At 45.4% G+C, this 14,602-nt stretch overlaps 2 protein-coding genes across 3 annotated transcripts; both read left to right on the plus strand.

The window, feature by feature from the left end:
• The first annotated feature begins 1,661 nt into the window (after positions 1–1,661).
• Positions 1,662–4,813, plus strand: nfkbil1 (nuclear factor of kappa light polypeptide gene enhancer in B-cells inhibitor-like 1). Of its 2 annotated transcripts, none has more exons than XM_037484631.2 (4): positions 1,662–3,090; positions 3,184–3,296; positions 3,841–3,952; positions 4,054–4,813. In XM_037484631.2, the coding sequence occupies exons 1-4, from the start codon at positions 2,619–2,621 to the stop codon at positions 4,629–4,631; spliced, it is 1,275 nt and encodes a 424-aa protein (XP_037340528.2). In that variant the 5' UTR covers positions 1,662–2,618; the 3' UTR covers positions 4,632–4,813. The 2 variants fall into 2 exon arrangements, with proteins under 2 accessions (XP_037340528.2, XP_037340526.2); XM_037484629.2 differs by having other exon boundaries at positions 1,664–3,090; positions 4,033–4,813.
• A 755-nt stretch (positions 4,814–5,568) lies between these two features.
• Positions 5,569–13,955, plus strand: atp6v0a2a (ATPase H+ transporting V0 subunit a2a). Its single transcript, XM_037484561.2, has 20 exons — positions 5,569–6,565; positions 6,920–6,998; positions 7,115–7,212; positions 7,475–7,612; positions 7,958–8,055; positions 8,161–8,287; positions 8,895–8,977; positions 9,064–9,157; positions 9,245–9,457; positions 9,729–9,879; positions 9,993–10,132; positions 10,224–10,381; positions 10,489–10,579; positions 10,667–10,785; positions 11,090–11,300; positions 11,409–11,528; positions 11,614–11,736; positions 12,213–12,330; positions 12,425–12,596; positions 12,984–13,955. The coding sequence occupies exons 1-20, from the start codon at positions 6,455–6,457 to the stop codon at positions 13,084–13,086; spliced, it is 2,547 nt and encodes an 848-aa protein (XP_037340458.2). The 5' UTR covers positions 5,569–6,454; the 3' UTR covers positions 13,087–13,955.
• Positions 13,956–14,602: the final 647 nt, after the last annotated feature.

The raw sequence follows: 14,602 nt of genomic DNA on the forward strand, positions 1-14,602 counted from the left end.
AAGCTGATCATGTTACCAAGATTTCATGGCATGAGCTTAACGCTTAGACAACAAACTACAAGAGAAACGGGGGCTCGTGCCCTTTGAGCATGTCGGCCGGGAAATGATTACACAAATATTTTCATTCCTCTGTAATAACAAGAGTGTGAAGGCGGAGTGTGTCTCCGCTGGAAGAAGGCTTGCACCGTCTTCTTTCTCCTTATTTAAGAATTGACAAACAGCTTTTTCAATATTTTCTCTGTTTTCAGTGGAAATTAATCAAACCGGTTAAGGTAAGTCCACACTATAATAACATATTTTTTTCATAGAAAATGTAAATAAAAAAGCAATTTAAGGACCACAATATTAAAAAGTATAATAATTACTTACATATTTTACTTTTATTACATACATATATAAAATAAGTCATTTCAGGGAAAAGTGATGTACTATGTCTGAAAGACAGTGGATTGTACAAAATGTTCACTAAATAATGTTCAAAAATGGACACAATAAACAATATACAGAATGTGTTTGATACAAGTGTGGGGTGAGTTATTAAAAATATTTGTTTTATTTTATCAGGAGGTGACCTATCTACACAATGCAGATTATGAAAAAGCCAAACCCCAAAACTTCACCAGACTGGACAGTGTTTGATTTCCTCTAATGCAAATCAACAGAAACTCAAGGCAAAGGTGAGAAGGCACACAACTGCCTGCCTCAACTCATTCCTTGTCATATAAACTGCTCACAATAGCCTTTGTGTCAGCAGCGTCAGGTTCAGCTGTCCATAAATCACAACCAAATAAACCAGGTCATGCAAAAAATAGACAAAGGAAGCGTGCACACGTTTCTCCTCCTTCCTCCTTCCACAATGGTGGACCTGGAGCCTTGGTCCTGGTAGGATGAGATGCTGACCCCCGGGGCGTCTTGGAGGGCCCTCGGCTTCCTGCCGCCCGGTCTTGGTGGGCTCCTCCCTGCGCCGTCGTCCCAGGAGGACGACAGACCTCACGGACAGGATAGGAGTCAGCAGGTCGGGCAGGAAAGCAGAGGTAGGGGTTCCTGACCGGGGATATCCTGTCTTTCAGAAGCATCTCTCGGCTTTTAGGGCCCTCGTCTGGGGCCTTGGGGGACAATGGGTGCTAGCTGTAGACACTGTGGCAATTGGGAGCTGTAGGAAAAAACACCAAAAGGACGATAAAGCTTCGAGCACACAGAGTGGCAGACATGTGACTAAAAACACCTGAAGTGACGAATTAGAAGTCTCTTTCCCCCTCAGTCTCTGCCTTCACTGCGTCTCTCCTGAGATGGCTGACATTTCAAAGGCGTCCAGACAAGACGGCCATCGTTAGTGGCAACACGTCGTTTCCGACGGGAGAAAAGAGCGGAAGCGCCCGAGCTTCTGGGGACTCCGGATCTTGGGTTATGTGAGTCTCAGAGAACATCACCCTCTCCACAAGGCACAAAGTGTCCCTTCATTCCCTCCTCTATCCTCTCCATTGTGCATCCTTCCCTCCCTCAGGCCTAAATGGATGCCCTGTCATCTGCAGCAGGCCCGAGCCAGTTCAGAGGCTCAGCTGCACTAGTTGAAGCATCACAGGTAAGGAGAGCAGCGAGTAAGCAAGAAATGACACAGGACCACACCAGTCTGCATTAGCTTATGAAGCCCAAACGTGGCTTTAATCTTACAACATATTAGATTGCAGAGATTTTTCTGTTAGTGATGCAACATACTGCAAATACTCTTCTTTGATATTGCAGCCACACCTTGAAGGGGTCAGTACAACAATCCACATTAAATCGAGTACATGAATGAATCATGTATGTAATCATGTAGATGTGTTTGCACTGAGGATTGCTGTTAAATAAGACTTAGTATTAACCAAATTAAATGAATATCCTGAATTCTCCATCAAGACATGTCCTTATATTAAAAATGATTAATAACAAACAAAATAATCTTGGTGGAAATGAATTCCCTCTACTTCTCATGAATTCATGAAAGTTTATATAATTTACAAAAGTATTCAAAGTGAGTCTTCAGTGAAAATAAGTGTGGGGACCGATGTCAAACACTGGACTTCATCTTCCAGTCTACAGGGACGATTTCTGTCAGATTTCAGACAGCTGTAACATTTTAGCGCTTAACTGCACCCGAGCGCGCGGAGTCATAACACTTCATGTAGCTTTTTATTAGCTAGTTTAATATGAAATCCTAGAATTTAACAAATTATCATAGACTATTCCATTACTATGAATTATTAGTACGTGTTTAGGGGGGCATTTAAATATTTATTAACTTCTGATGTGCAGTATACAACCACATACAAAAGCACACAGAGGGACTTCTCTACATGACATCTTCCTGACAGGTGGCATGTTGAAAGCAGGCTGAAGCACAGGAACCCCGAAAGAGCAGACAGGGCTTAGTCATTTGTTGTGGACAATTTTGCACAGACATTTTTGGCATTACACATCGGCGCCGTAGAAGACGGCAACATAGGATGAACAGTGAGTCTCTGTTTTCCCATCATAAAGACTAGGAGGGAGTACACGTTGTGTTTTGGGGCATCCTCTCCTGCTTGAGGTAACAAGGGTTTAGTTTGTCAAACCATGATTTTAGCGATAGTAAAATAATGACCCCTAGTGGCACAAAAAGGGGACAGTCCGCCCCCGGAACGTTGGGCTCCGAGCACATGCAGGCGTCGGAGCTATTAGGCAGCAGGACCGGGGTTAGCCGACGGCCTACAGAAGCTAACCAAAGCCAACACAACCCACCGAAAGTCCAAATAACCTCCTCCGTCTCCCCGCTCGCTTCTGTTTTGTCAGTCCGCATGTTGTCTCGCAAACAGAAGCGCGCGTGGAGATACGTGGAGGAGGGCGGCCTGCTGAAGCTCAAGTCGTATCTGCGGAAGCACCGGGACCTGGACGTGAACTTCTCCCAGGGCAAGAGGGAGAGGAGCCCGCTGCACCTGGCCTGCAGCTCGGGAGACGACGCCGTGCTCCGGCTGCTGCTGCAACACGGGGCCGATGTCCTCCGGAAGGACCGCAAAGGAGACACGGCGCTCCACACCGCGGTCAACCGGGCCCTGAAACACGGGAAGTCCGGTAAGGGGGACACGGCAGCGACGCCGAGTGCTTCGACCACAGCGTCGCTGCCGTCTTTTCTCAAGTCTTTTGTCTGCTGTTGTCCCCCCGCAGCGTACGATGACCTGGTTGTTCCGCTGAAGAAGAGCTGTCCTGCAGCTTTGAATGAGCCAAACAACGCCGGAGTCACACCTCAGGATCTACTAAACTGGAGTCAGCATAAAAAGGTGAGACATTTGGACATTTAGTAACGGATCAGTGGTCGTGTTTCAATAGCTGTTATTGAGAACTGTGTGTGTCAATAATATATTGATTAATCGTTTTAATTTGTTTCGTAAATTAAGAATCCACACGTTTTGGTTTAGGTATTTTCTCTGCCTTAAAACGTTTTATCACATGACATTTGCCCAAGTTGTCGCTGGTTTTACTAATTTGCCTTATTATTTAGGTGCATAATGACCACAATAGGCATATTAAATGACTAAAGAATCCTACCAAAATCATAAATAGATGAACAATCAAATAAAATGTATACACATATATATACACACTTCCAGCTAGTCATTGTTTTCCATTTGTTTCAGTATGGTGTAATGATCAACTCTCGGTGGACATTCAGAGTTATTGTTGTTGAAAGGCAGATTAATCATTAAATCTCTTGCAAGTTTCTATTTGTGTTTCATGTGTGACTCTCATCTGTGTCCTTTGAACAGTTTGCAGGTGTTGGATCTTGTTCACATACGGGTCTCTTTTTTTTTTTTTATTCCTCAGACTGCCGAAAACATGAGCCGCCCTTCTGAAAGAGACCCTGAGAAGGAGTGGATGGAAAAGCTGTTCGGCGAATGCGAGGATGAATTCTGTGATACCTTTGGAGTATATGATGGTACATTTTAACTCATTATTACATACCAAATAACATGTTCCATTTTACTTCATAATAACTCTGCTGTATTTGTTTCACAGCTGACGATTTTCTCCCTGTAGATGATGACGAGGAAGACTTCGGGGACTGGGCCGACCGCATCAGAAAAGAATATTTTGATCAAAAGCACGCCGAGGCTCAGAGGCTGGCGGCGGCGTCTTCGGGGTGGAAAAGAAAGAAGAGCAACCAACAGAGGGAGCAGGAAGCACAAAGCCAGAAGGAGCTGAACGAGAAGCTGCAGAGGGAGCACGAGGAGTATCTGGCACGAGCGGCGCGCAAAGAGGAAGAGGTCCGGCAGGGCAAGAAGCGCAGTTACGACGAAAGGTGCGCCGCCACCTTCAGCGGGGGCGGCGGCGGCTCGTCGACCGGTGGCGCGATGCTGAGCTACGGCGACATCCCGTGGCCCGCTCCTCGAGGCACAGTGCACGAGATGCTGGACGTGATGCTGCACGGCGTGGACAGGAAGGACGTGCCGGTGTTTCGCAAGATGCTCCGGAAGCAGCAAGCGCTGTGGCACCCCGACAAGTTCGCCCAGCGATGTGAAGCTCGGTTGGAGGAGAAGGACAGGCAGCGGATCCTGGACACGGTCACCGCTCTGTCGCAGGAGCTCAACAGGCTGGCTCACAGTCTGAGGACTTAAAATCAAAGCAAAACAGTATCACGCGCTGCCGTGTGCTTTTTTAGGAAACGCCGTAATAAAACTGAACTTTACACAAAACTGGATCAATAAAAGGTCCTCGTTTTGCTCCTCATTCTTTCCTCAGGTGAAATCTCTTCAGACACACGTCACCAGGAAGTGGCTCAGGGATAAAAAAAAAAGTAGTTGCAGTTGCGGCTTCAAGGCTGCACAAGGATGGTAAAAATGCTTAGATGTCTTCTGCTAGTCTTCTTTATCCTTTAGTGCCACCACTGTCCTCAAATTAGTTTACTACTGTGCCCCCAATTTTTGGACAAAAATGGAAGTCCCTTAATGAACACATGTGCATATTTGCTTTTTCCACCCCTTGAAATATGAGTGTACTCGCATAAGTCATTCAGAAGAGATTGTTCCCAGAGGAGCATCCGCCAGGACGAACACAGGCTTTGACGTGCTTCTGTGAAATCTGTCACTTAATGAAACTAAATGAACAGCATCCAGCTTTTTTAAACCACAAGTAACATTTGTTGAGTCATACGATCCATATGTTTTTACTCCTAACGCATGCAACTAAGAGTCTTATCGAGAAGATGCCCGTATCTGTGATCAGCAGGTATATTAAAACAGGCAGTGATTATGTCGCGGAATAAGATTTCCTCTTAAAACGTTATTGAATAATCTGAAATACCCTAAACAGAGGATCGACACAAAGAGGAGCAGATGGTCGGTCCGCTTTCAATGATGGAACAGAATTAGAAGATGCCCGGGTTGCCAGTTTTGTGAGCAGACCCCGTTAATAAAAAGTTAACCTGCCACACAACTATTTCAAACGAGACAAAAGGATTTAACTGAAAGTTAAAGGTCTTATCTAAAAAAAAAACAAACGCGAATAAATAATGAATGTTTCCTCACTTGATGGAAATAACCGAATGAGAGCCTTGAATGAGTAATACGAAAAAAATGCGCGGCGGAGATATCACGTAAGTTTTCATTATCATAATCCTGCATCCTTAAAGCATTTCGTCGTTGTGAATTACAGAAACATCAACAACTTCATTGTTTTATGCAAACTATCTCTAACCCCTGCTGTCACAGCCGTGCGTCTCACGCACTGACAATTTACCTCAATACTTGTAATGCCCCTCTTCAACGGCTGGACCAAACATTTTCAACCGCTCTCATTTTATAAATCAAGAATCAACGATTATATCGGGGGATCAGCACCGACACCTGGCAACCCAGAGACGCAATCCTGTCAGTTGCCGGTGCGACGCAGCGAGAATAAAGGCCGCAGTCTATTCCTGACTGGCTTTTTATAAGGTGCGATGCCACCGTTGGAGCCGTTTGTCTCCACGGAGGCCGGAGGATTCATCTTCTAGATTCCGGTCGCGTTTCTTTGCGGCTCCGCGTTGCGTCGTCGCTCCGTTTTTCTCTCGGTGGGTGTGCGGGGGGGGGGGGGTTGCGCCTTGATGTCAGGTGTCCAAGAGCCCACAGAATGACTCCTTTCTCTGGCGTCACTCGGTGTCACGTTTGCATTAGGAACGTTTCGGTCTTTGTTTTCCTATTGTTTATCTCATAGAAATCAGTCGGCTTTTCTTTTCTTTTTTGGGGGGGTGGGGGACGCAGCGGACTCCGAATGAATAGAAATGTCCCTCCTGAGAATCCTCATCAATAATCAATAGACAAGTGATCCTCGAGGTGTTGATTGGTTGGCGCGGTGAAAGCGTTTTGTGCCATGTCCCACATTCGCTCGTAGCCAGTCCTCCGCGTCACGGGGCCACAGGCCGTTTCTGAGGTGGAGAAGGAGATCTGTCTGGCAGACAAAGATGGTGTTTCGGAGCGAGGAGATGTGCTTGGCGCAATTGTTTCTGCAGTCCGGCTCTGAATATGACTGCATCAGTGAGCTCGGGGAGCTGGGGCTGGTCGAGTTTCGAGATGTGAGTAGCAGGGATGCGCAATGTAGCACAGCTATTGTTTCACCAGTTGAGACGTGTGTTTGTATTCATCATTTGAGTAAGCTTATCTGTATTTTTCTAATTGTGGGTGCATGCATGCTTGAGGAATGGGGATCAGCCTCCTATAAATAGACAAATATCAATGTTCGTTTGTTAAACTGTTCAGAGGCTTAGAATTAAATGACTCCATGTATTATTACAGCATTTCAAGTAGAATAAACCACATTAAATATGACTGTAATTTTAGATCTGGTCTAAAAACGTGGTGAAGGTGCCACGTTGAATGTTGCCGTGGCTTTCAGCTCACCTCACCTGTGACGCTTCCTCTGGTTTCAGCTCAATCCAAGTGTCAGCTCATTCCAGAGGCGCTTTGTCAGCGAAATCAAGAGATGTGAGGAGATGGAGAGGATGCTGGGTAAGGGAGCACCTGGGCGGGGGCGGGGGGGATGTATCTTTGTAAGAATTGACAGCTTGTCTTACACTCCAGTTATAATTCCGAGATAAACTGTCAGCATCTTGTTATGTGGACAGGCTACCTGCTAAGGGAGATTCAAAAGATTCATATAGCCGTTCCAGAGGAGGACGAGAGCCCGCTTGCTCCTCCGCCCAGACAAGTCCTTGAGATCATGGTGAGTGACTCTTCAACCACGCCCAAAATCATATATCACAAATTTGCTTCAGAGGGCTTAGCGATCATGGGTCCGAATATTAAACATCTGTTAGCCTCCAACAAATTGGTAAATAATTGCAAATTTCGGATGAACCTAAATGACTTGATTTTGTCAGTGATGGTTCTTCCATCCAGCAATCCTCACAGGGATGATCTATAATCTCTTTAGTTGACTGAAGAAGTCCACTTAAGCTGGTGTTCAATGTGTGCCCGACGTGCAGGAGCAGCTTCAAAGGCTGGAGATGGAGCTCAGCGAGGTGACCCGAAACAAAGACAAGCTGCAGAGGAACCTCCTGGAGCTCACCGAGTACACACACATGCTGAAGATCACAAGGACCTTCGTACACAGCCGCTCCAGAGTGAGTGCGCTTTCCAAAACGTCTCTCACTTACGCCGCTTATGCTCCCGTCGCCTCACCAGCCAGGCCTTGTTTTTCTCCTCGGCAATGTGTTCGGTTTCCCGGCGCGGCCCGAGGTGAAACTGGAGCCGACTTTAATTAAAGACGCGGCCCCCGATGCCGTGGTTACCAGCCTGCCTGCGAGTCACCCCGGGGCTGCTGTGGTAAAATAGGCACACGGCTGAGAGCAAGGCCGGGGTCGATATGAATAGACGGCACTTAATGTAATGCGCAAACACCAAAGGATTATTTGCATGATGAGCGGCCGATGTAAGCCTGAATGAAACGTGTTCCCTTTTGTAATCAGCACGAGGCTCTGGGTCCCCAGTACGAAGAGTTCCCCGCGGTGGAGACGGACACGGTGACTGGATGCACCGGTATGCAAAGACTCGGAGCCAAGCTGGGGTGAGGCGCACCGCGTGTCATTTACACCCACGCGGCACAACTTCCTGTTGTGTTCTAAGCATGAAGAATGAACCTTTGACCTGATCTGATCCGCTCGGGCTGTAGGTTTGTGTCTGGTCTCATCCAGCGGGTCAAGGTGGAGGCCTTCGAGCGCATGCTGTGGAGAGTGTGCAAAGGCTACACCATCCTCAGCTACGCAGAAGTGGACGACAGCCTCGCCGATCTCGACACTGTGAGTTAAATTCAAGACGAAAGGGTGAAGTCACGTATTTCTGTGCATCAGTGATGAAGCATTAGAATCAAATGGTACAATAGGTGAGGGGGTGGTGGCTTTTTGTGCTAATGTTGCTTGTGTAAAGCAACATAAGCTAGAAATGACTCTGCATTCATATCTGGGTGATGTTTGAAGAGTGTGTGAAGGCCCGACCCTCCCCAATCCTACTCTAATCTCATTACAAAAGAGCAATTGAATACGTAGAGATATAAATAGATATTATTAGCCAACTGTTGCTAATTAAAATGTCAGATACCAATTTCTCCATTTAATGCAGCTATAGTAGCTAGTTGCAGTTGAGGCTAAAATGGGGAAAAAAGACGAGCTGTTCTAGCTGTTTGTGAGCTACAGTGAAAGAATCAAACTTTATACAGTTATATAATGAAAGTTACAAGGACATAGTTTGAATCTTTTCAAGGGCTTTAACCTAAAAGTGCAGGACCAGGATTTAGCTGGCATGTCAATGAAATGACAACGTAGGTGATACATCCTGTGTACCAGCAAAAAGAAGTCCTTTCCTTTAGGACTTTTTTGTGAAGTGAAAACCTGATCTGTGACGTTTCAGGGGGAGATCAGCAAAAGCGTCGTGTTTCTAATCTCTTTCTGGGGAGACCAGATCGGACAGAAAGTGCAAAAAATCTGCGACTGGTAAGAATACCGCCATCACATGACCGCCTGAGTTTTAAATCCCTGCTGCATTCTTTGACAGAAGGGTCCGTTTCTGTTGTCCCCAGCTACCACTGCCACCTGTACCCGCACCCCGAGAACGACGAGGAGCGGGCGGACGTGTTGGACAGCCTAAAGACTCGCATCCAAGACCTTAACAACGTGAGCCTGGCAAAGACAGACATTCACGTCTGCCCACCCCCCCCCTCAACCCTCGCTGAGTTTGTAGTAACCGCCGCGTCCCTGCAGGTGCTGCACCGCACCGAGGAGTACCTGAGGCAGGTTCTGCAGAAGGCCTCGGAGTCGGCCTACACCTGGGTTGTGAAGGTGAAAAAGATGAAGGCAATCTACCACACCCTGAACCTCTGCAGCTTCGACGTCACCAACAAGTGTCTGATTGCCGAGGTGTGGTGTCCCGTCAGCGACCTGGCAAACCTGCGCGGGGCCCTGGAAGAGGGCTCGGTGAGGAAAAAGATGTATTAGTGCGGTTTTTCTTTGATTTTTTTTCACATGGAATCAATATTCCGTCTTGAAGCCAATCCAAAATAGTGACACGTATTTGATGTGCCAGAGCAAAACATCCTGGTGAAGAATCACTAAAACCTGTGAATGTTTGACACGAGTGAGCAAAGGGAGCTCCGGACATCGCCAATGTTTCCGTTACTGTATCACGCCAGTTACTCATCATCAGAATGGTCCTTTCCATGCTTTGTCCTCATTTCTTTTTCCACAGAGAAAAGGAGACGCCACCGTGCCGTCCTTTGTGAACCGCATCCCGAGCACCGACACTCCGCCCACCATGTTGAGAACCAACAAGTTCACGTCGGGCTTTCAGAGCATTGTGGAGGCGTATGGGGTGGGGGATTACCGCGAGATAAGCCCAGGTAAGCGCTCCCCCTCCGTGTTCACACGCAGGATGAACTAAAAAGTGCCTTTTTGTGGCCTCCGGTGGAGGTCGGAGTAGATCGCGTCGCGAGCTGTTGTCTTTCGTTGGCAGCTCCCTACACCATCATCACGTTCCCCTTCCTGTTCGCTGTGATGTTCGGGGACCTCGGCCACGGGTTGGTCATGAGTCTCTTCGCTTTGTGGATGGTGCTGACGGAAAAAACCCACAAGAGGAAGCGGTCGGATAACGAGGTCGGGATGAGTTATTCCTCTCATGCTTAACGGCGGAGACTGGAGATGGTGAACTAGTTCGTGCTAACGCTCGCGTCTCTGTTGATCTCAGATATGGGTGACGTTCTTCAACGGTCGATACATCATCCTGATGATGGGGCTTTTTTCTATCTACACCGGGCTGATTTACAATGACTGCTTCTCCAAGTCTCTTAATATATTCGGCTCTGGGTGGAGCGTCAAGGCCATGTTCACAAATCAGCAGTGGACGTGAGTGAGCAGTGAAATACACACACACACACACTCATAAACATTTTATTTGCCTCTGTCCCTACATGTTTTAAGCAGTTTTTCCCTTTTTTTTTTTTTAAACATAGGAATAAAACCCTCCAAACAAATGCTTTGCTCACGTTGGACCCCAACGTCAGCGGGGTTTTCACCGGGCCGTACCCCTTCGGCATCGATCCTGTGAGTGATCGCACTCGGATGTTACCGCCAAAGTGTAATTGACTCGCTTTCTGGTCACTTTTCATTTAAGATGCTTTTTAATATCAGATATGGAACATGGCGGTGAACCGGCTGTCCTTCCTCAACTCCTACAAGATGAAGATGTCAGTTATTATCGGGGTGATCCACATGAGCTTTGGAGTGGTGCTGAGTGTCTTCAATCACTTGTGAGTGGCTCACCTGACATCCCTTTTACATATGTAGACAATGGAATTCCATATGTCCAAAGTGCGTGTGCATCTATATACTGGATATGTGTGCAAAGGAAGTTCATAATAGTAGTGAATAGTTAAGGTAAAAGTTAAAGTAAATTAAGGCAAAGTAGAAAGGCATCCATAGAGAAGGCGAGCAGGAAGGGACACCGTTTGTTGTTTTGATAAATCCTCAGGGGCCCGACCATTAAAGCCCCACTCTCATCACTCTATTTCTCTCCTACTACATACATACTCATACTTTGTTCTCTCCCTTCAGGCACTTCCGACAGAAATGTAATGTCTATCTGCTGTTCCTCCCTGAGCTGCTCTTCCTGCTCTGCCTCTTTGGCTACCTGGTCTTCATGGTTCTCTATAAGTGGTTGGCATTTGGTGTACGGGACTCCAGCGCGGCTCCCAGCATCCTAATCCACTTCATTAACATGTTTGTCATGCAGGGGAAGGACATCGCTCCTCTCTACCCGGGACAAGTATGTGTTTGACGACGTCACCTGAAACCTCATTAGCTCTCGGTGTGTGTGTGTGTGTGTGTGTTTTATTTTAACCTCGTTAATGCATTTTTCTGCTCAATTCCACAGATTGGGCTGCAAATTTTATTAATTGTGATAGCAATGCTGTCAGTTCCTGTGCTGCTGTTAGGAAAACCTCTGTACCTGTATTGGCTGTACCGTGGAGGCAAAGGCCTGCGCCGACGCAGGGTATGTGAGATCACACATATTATTATATTAATATATTTAATATGTTCTTTTCGGCAATAAAATCACCGCTGTTGACTCACCTCAGGGTTATGAGAGAGTGAGGCGTGTGAGTGAGGATGACGGCTCTGCGGCAGCGGCCTATGAAGATGATGAAGACGAAGAGGAAGCACTGGGTGAAAGGCCCAGCAGAGAAGCTCTCCCCAAAGAGGTCAGGGATCCACGAGGAGCTCAAGTTGCATCTCGAGCTCGATGACCTGACATTAAACACCCGTCTGTCTGTGACTCATGTCTAGAGTTTGCCACGTGACTGAAATTGTCTTTTGAATCGTATCGAGGCGAATGATGCAGCGTTTGTGAGATGCGTAGCATTTCCACATTGGAATGTACAGACGTTTACTCCTTTGCATGGCTGCGTTTACCGAGTAATGGTTGTGGCCATTGTATCGTGTGCTGATTTTAACCTCACGTGTCATGTCACTGGTTTTACAACAACTTTCAGTTAAAAGCTCCAATCCGTGTTGAGTTTGTAAATAAGTAGATGACATGTAAGGTAAATTTGGGATAAAGTAGGGCTCAGAAAATGATTTTACTGTATTAATAGAGGGGAGACCCATTGTGTGGACTTCATGTTCATCACTTTCTATAAGGGGTAACATCCGATGTCTTTTTGTGCCCCTTTTGCAGTTTGACTTTGCGGATGTGCTCCTGTACCAGACCATTCACACCATAGAGTACTGCCTGGGCTGCATCTCCAACACGGCGTCATACCTGCGCCTCTGGGCTCTCAGCTTGGCTCACGCCCGTAAGTGCGGCCGCGACGACTGCTTCGCATTTCTCCTCCTCCTTGGACACGCATTCATTTTTTTGTGCGTTCCTGCGGTTTGTGTTGCTCTCAGAGCTGTCAGAGGTGCTGTGGGGCATGGTGATGCGCCTGGGTCTGAGGATCACCACGAGAGTCGGGGTGGTGTTTTTGGTCCCCGTGTTCGGCCTCTTCGCCGTGCTCACCGTGTCCATCCTGCTCGTCATGGAGGGCTTGTCGGCGTTCCTCCACGCTCTGCGACTTCACTGGTGAGTCCGTCCGTACCGGCGCATCTGAAAGCTCAAATCATTCTTTAGTTCAGGAGTGTGGTAGTGATAAATTATTTTGTCCACGAAACGGAAGAGAATCACCTTTGACAGTTTTTGAGCGGAACATTTAAAGCATTGCTGCTTTGGAGCGTCACTCAAACAATTGTTTGATCATCCAAAAGATCTATTCCCTTGTCCTTTCTGCTTTAATCCTAATATTGTATGGATTAAAAATGATCTTTCCGACTCTGCAATGCACTAATTAAGTTCAGCGATGCAGTGTTCTAAGCTTCAGAGTTAAAAGGTTGATTTTTCAGCTTTAATCACTTTCTTGTTTGCATTTACTGTCCTCATCATTTGTTAAAGAACCTTTCACTTGATTTTCAGGGTGGAGTTTCAGAACAAATTCTACCACGGGACCGGTGTTAAGTTTGTACCCTTTGATTTTTCCCTCCTGCCCTCCGTTTTTGAACAAGATGGCTTGCTTTAAAACAATATGGACTCTAAGCTATTGCATACGAGTGGAAGCAGACTTTAAAATTGGGAAGGGTCCTGGAAGCGGAACAATTCACACTGTGATGACGACAACAAACCTTCGAAGACAATGGACTGAAACGCCCTCTTGTAGCAACCTTTTTCACCATGACGATTTTTGAAATGTTAGCCCCTGTGCTGATGCCTTACTTCTGTACCCAGCAAACCTGTGTATTAACAGAGATTCAACATTACTTCACCTGTTAATACTTTAAATGTTAAGTGGGATGTCCCATACCAGTTGGGTGAGTTTTATTTGCATTGTGCTGTGTAAACTGGATTTGTATTATTTACAACAAGGTATTTAAAATACTGGGTTATACAGTGCAATGTAAAGGTCCAACTCCTATTAAAGATCATATGAAGCATCCTGATGTAGTGCCATAGAGATTTATTTCTGATGACGATACAGGGATGCCTTTGGGTCTTTTACAATCTTCCTACACAAGATGATTGAAAACCTGTATGCATCAATATCCCCAAAATAATAACAAACATTTCAACCTTTTTTGTGAGGCATTTAGTCACAAAGCACTTTGTAAAATGATTGTATAATGAAAGTTTCCACTCTTGACTGTGATGATGCCAAATGAAAATAATCTTCAACTCTTAGCTGTTTATTAGCTGCTTATTTCATTATTATAGCATTTTATTCATCGTAATCTCCCCTGTAATCAATTAAAAAAAAAAATACTCCAGAAAAAATATTTCTTTGATGATACTACTTGTTGCATTTGTTAATGATAAAATTGATTTAAATTATTGTTAGTATTGGAGTTGAATATTTTACCTTTTTGATGTGTTCAATAAATGCAAGAAAGTATGGCATTTGTGTTCTGTGCAATGATTTTGTTTTAACTCCCCAATCATAACTGACTGTTTGTCAGTCTGTCAAAATGTGAATTCCCCAAATTTCAGAGTTCTGGGAGGTATCTTAAAATTAACTCAAAATAATGTGCTAATTCAAGTCTTAACTAACACAAAACTAAATATAAGTTGTTTTAAATTGAATATATGTGCCAGTGACTTCCGGAGATGCAGCATACTGTATTATGTGTTTGATTTTTGTTTCACTCTAAAACTAGACCTTAGTTACAAATATTTGTGTTGAATCTACAAATATCTGGCTATCATCACTGAATCACTGTCTTAAAAAAAAGATATCAAGTCTATTAAATCTTTTTAATAAGATGTAAGACTTTTCAAGCTGATCCAATCGGAAAAATGTAATCTCTCAGTGGCTTAGTTTTTAAACATAAATATTAAAACATCTTAAATGTTGAGTTTTTAATAAATTCATTTTAAAAAATGCATTATAAACGTTCTATTCCGGACGTGAATATTAAACTTATATCCGAAGGATCCTCCAACTCTCTGCTGCTCACACACATACAGGCTCGCGCATACAAACACGAGCACGCACACACACACACAGACACACAGAAAAACCTGCACCCATATGCTACAATCCA

The sequence above is a fragment of the Pungitius pungitius genome, chromosome 18, assembly GCF_949316345.1.
Source record: "Pungitius pungitius chromosome 18, fPunPun2.1, whole genome shotgun sequence".
NCBI classification, from domain to species: domain Eukaryota; kingdom Metazoa; phylum Chordata; class Actinopteri; order Perciformes; family Gasterosteidae; genus Pungitius; species Pungitius pungitius.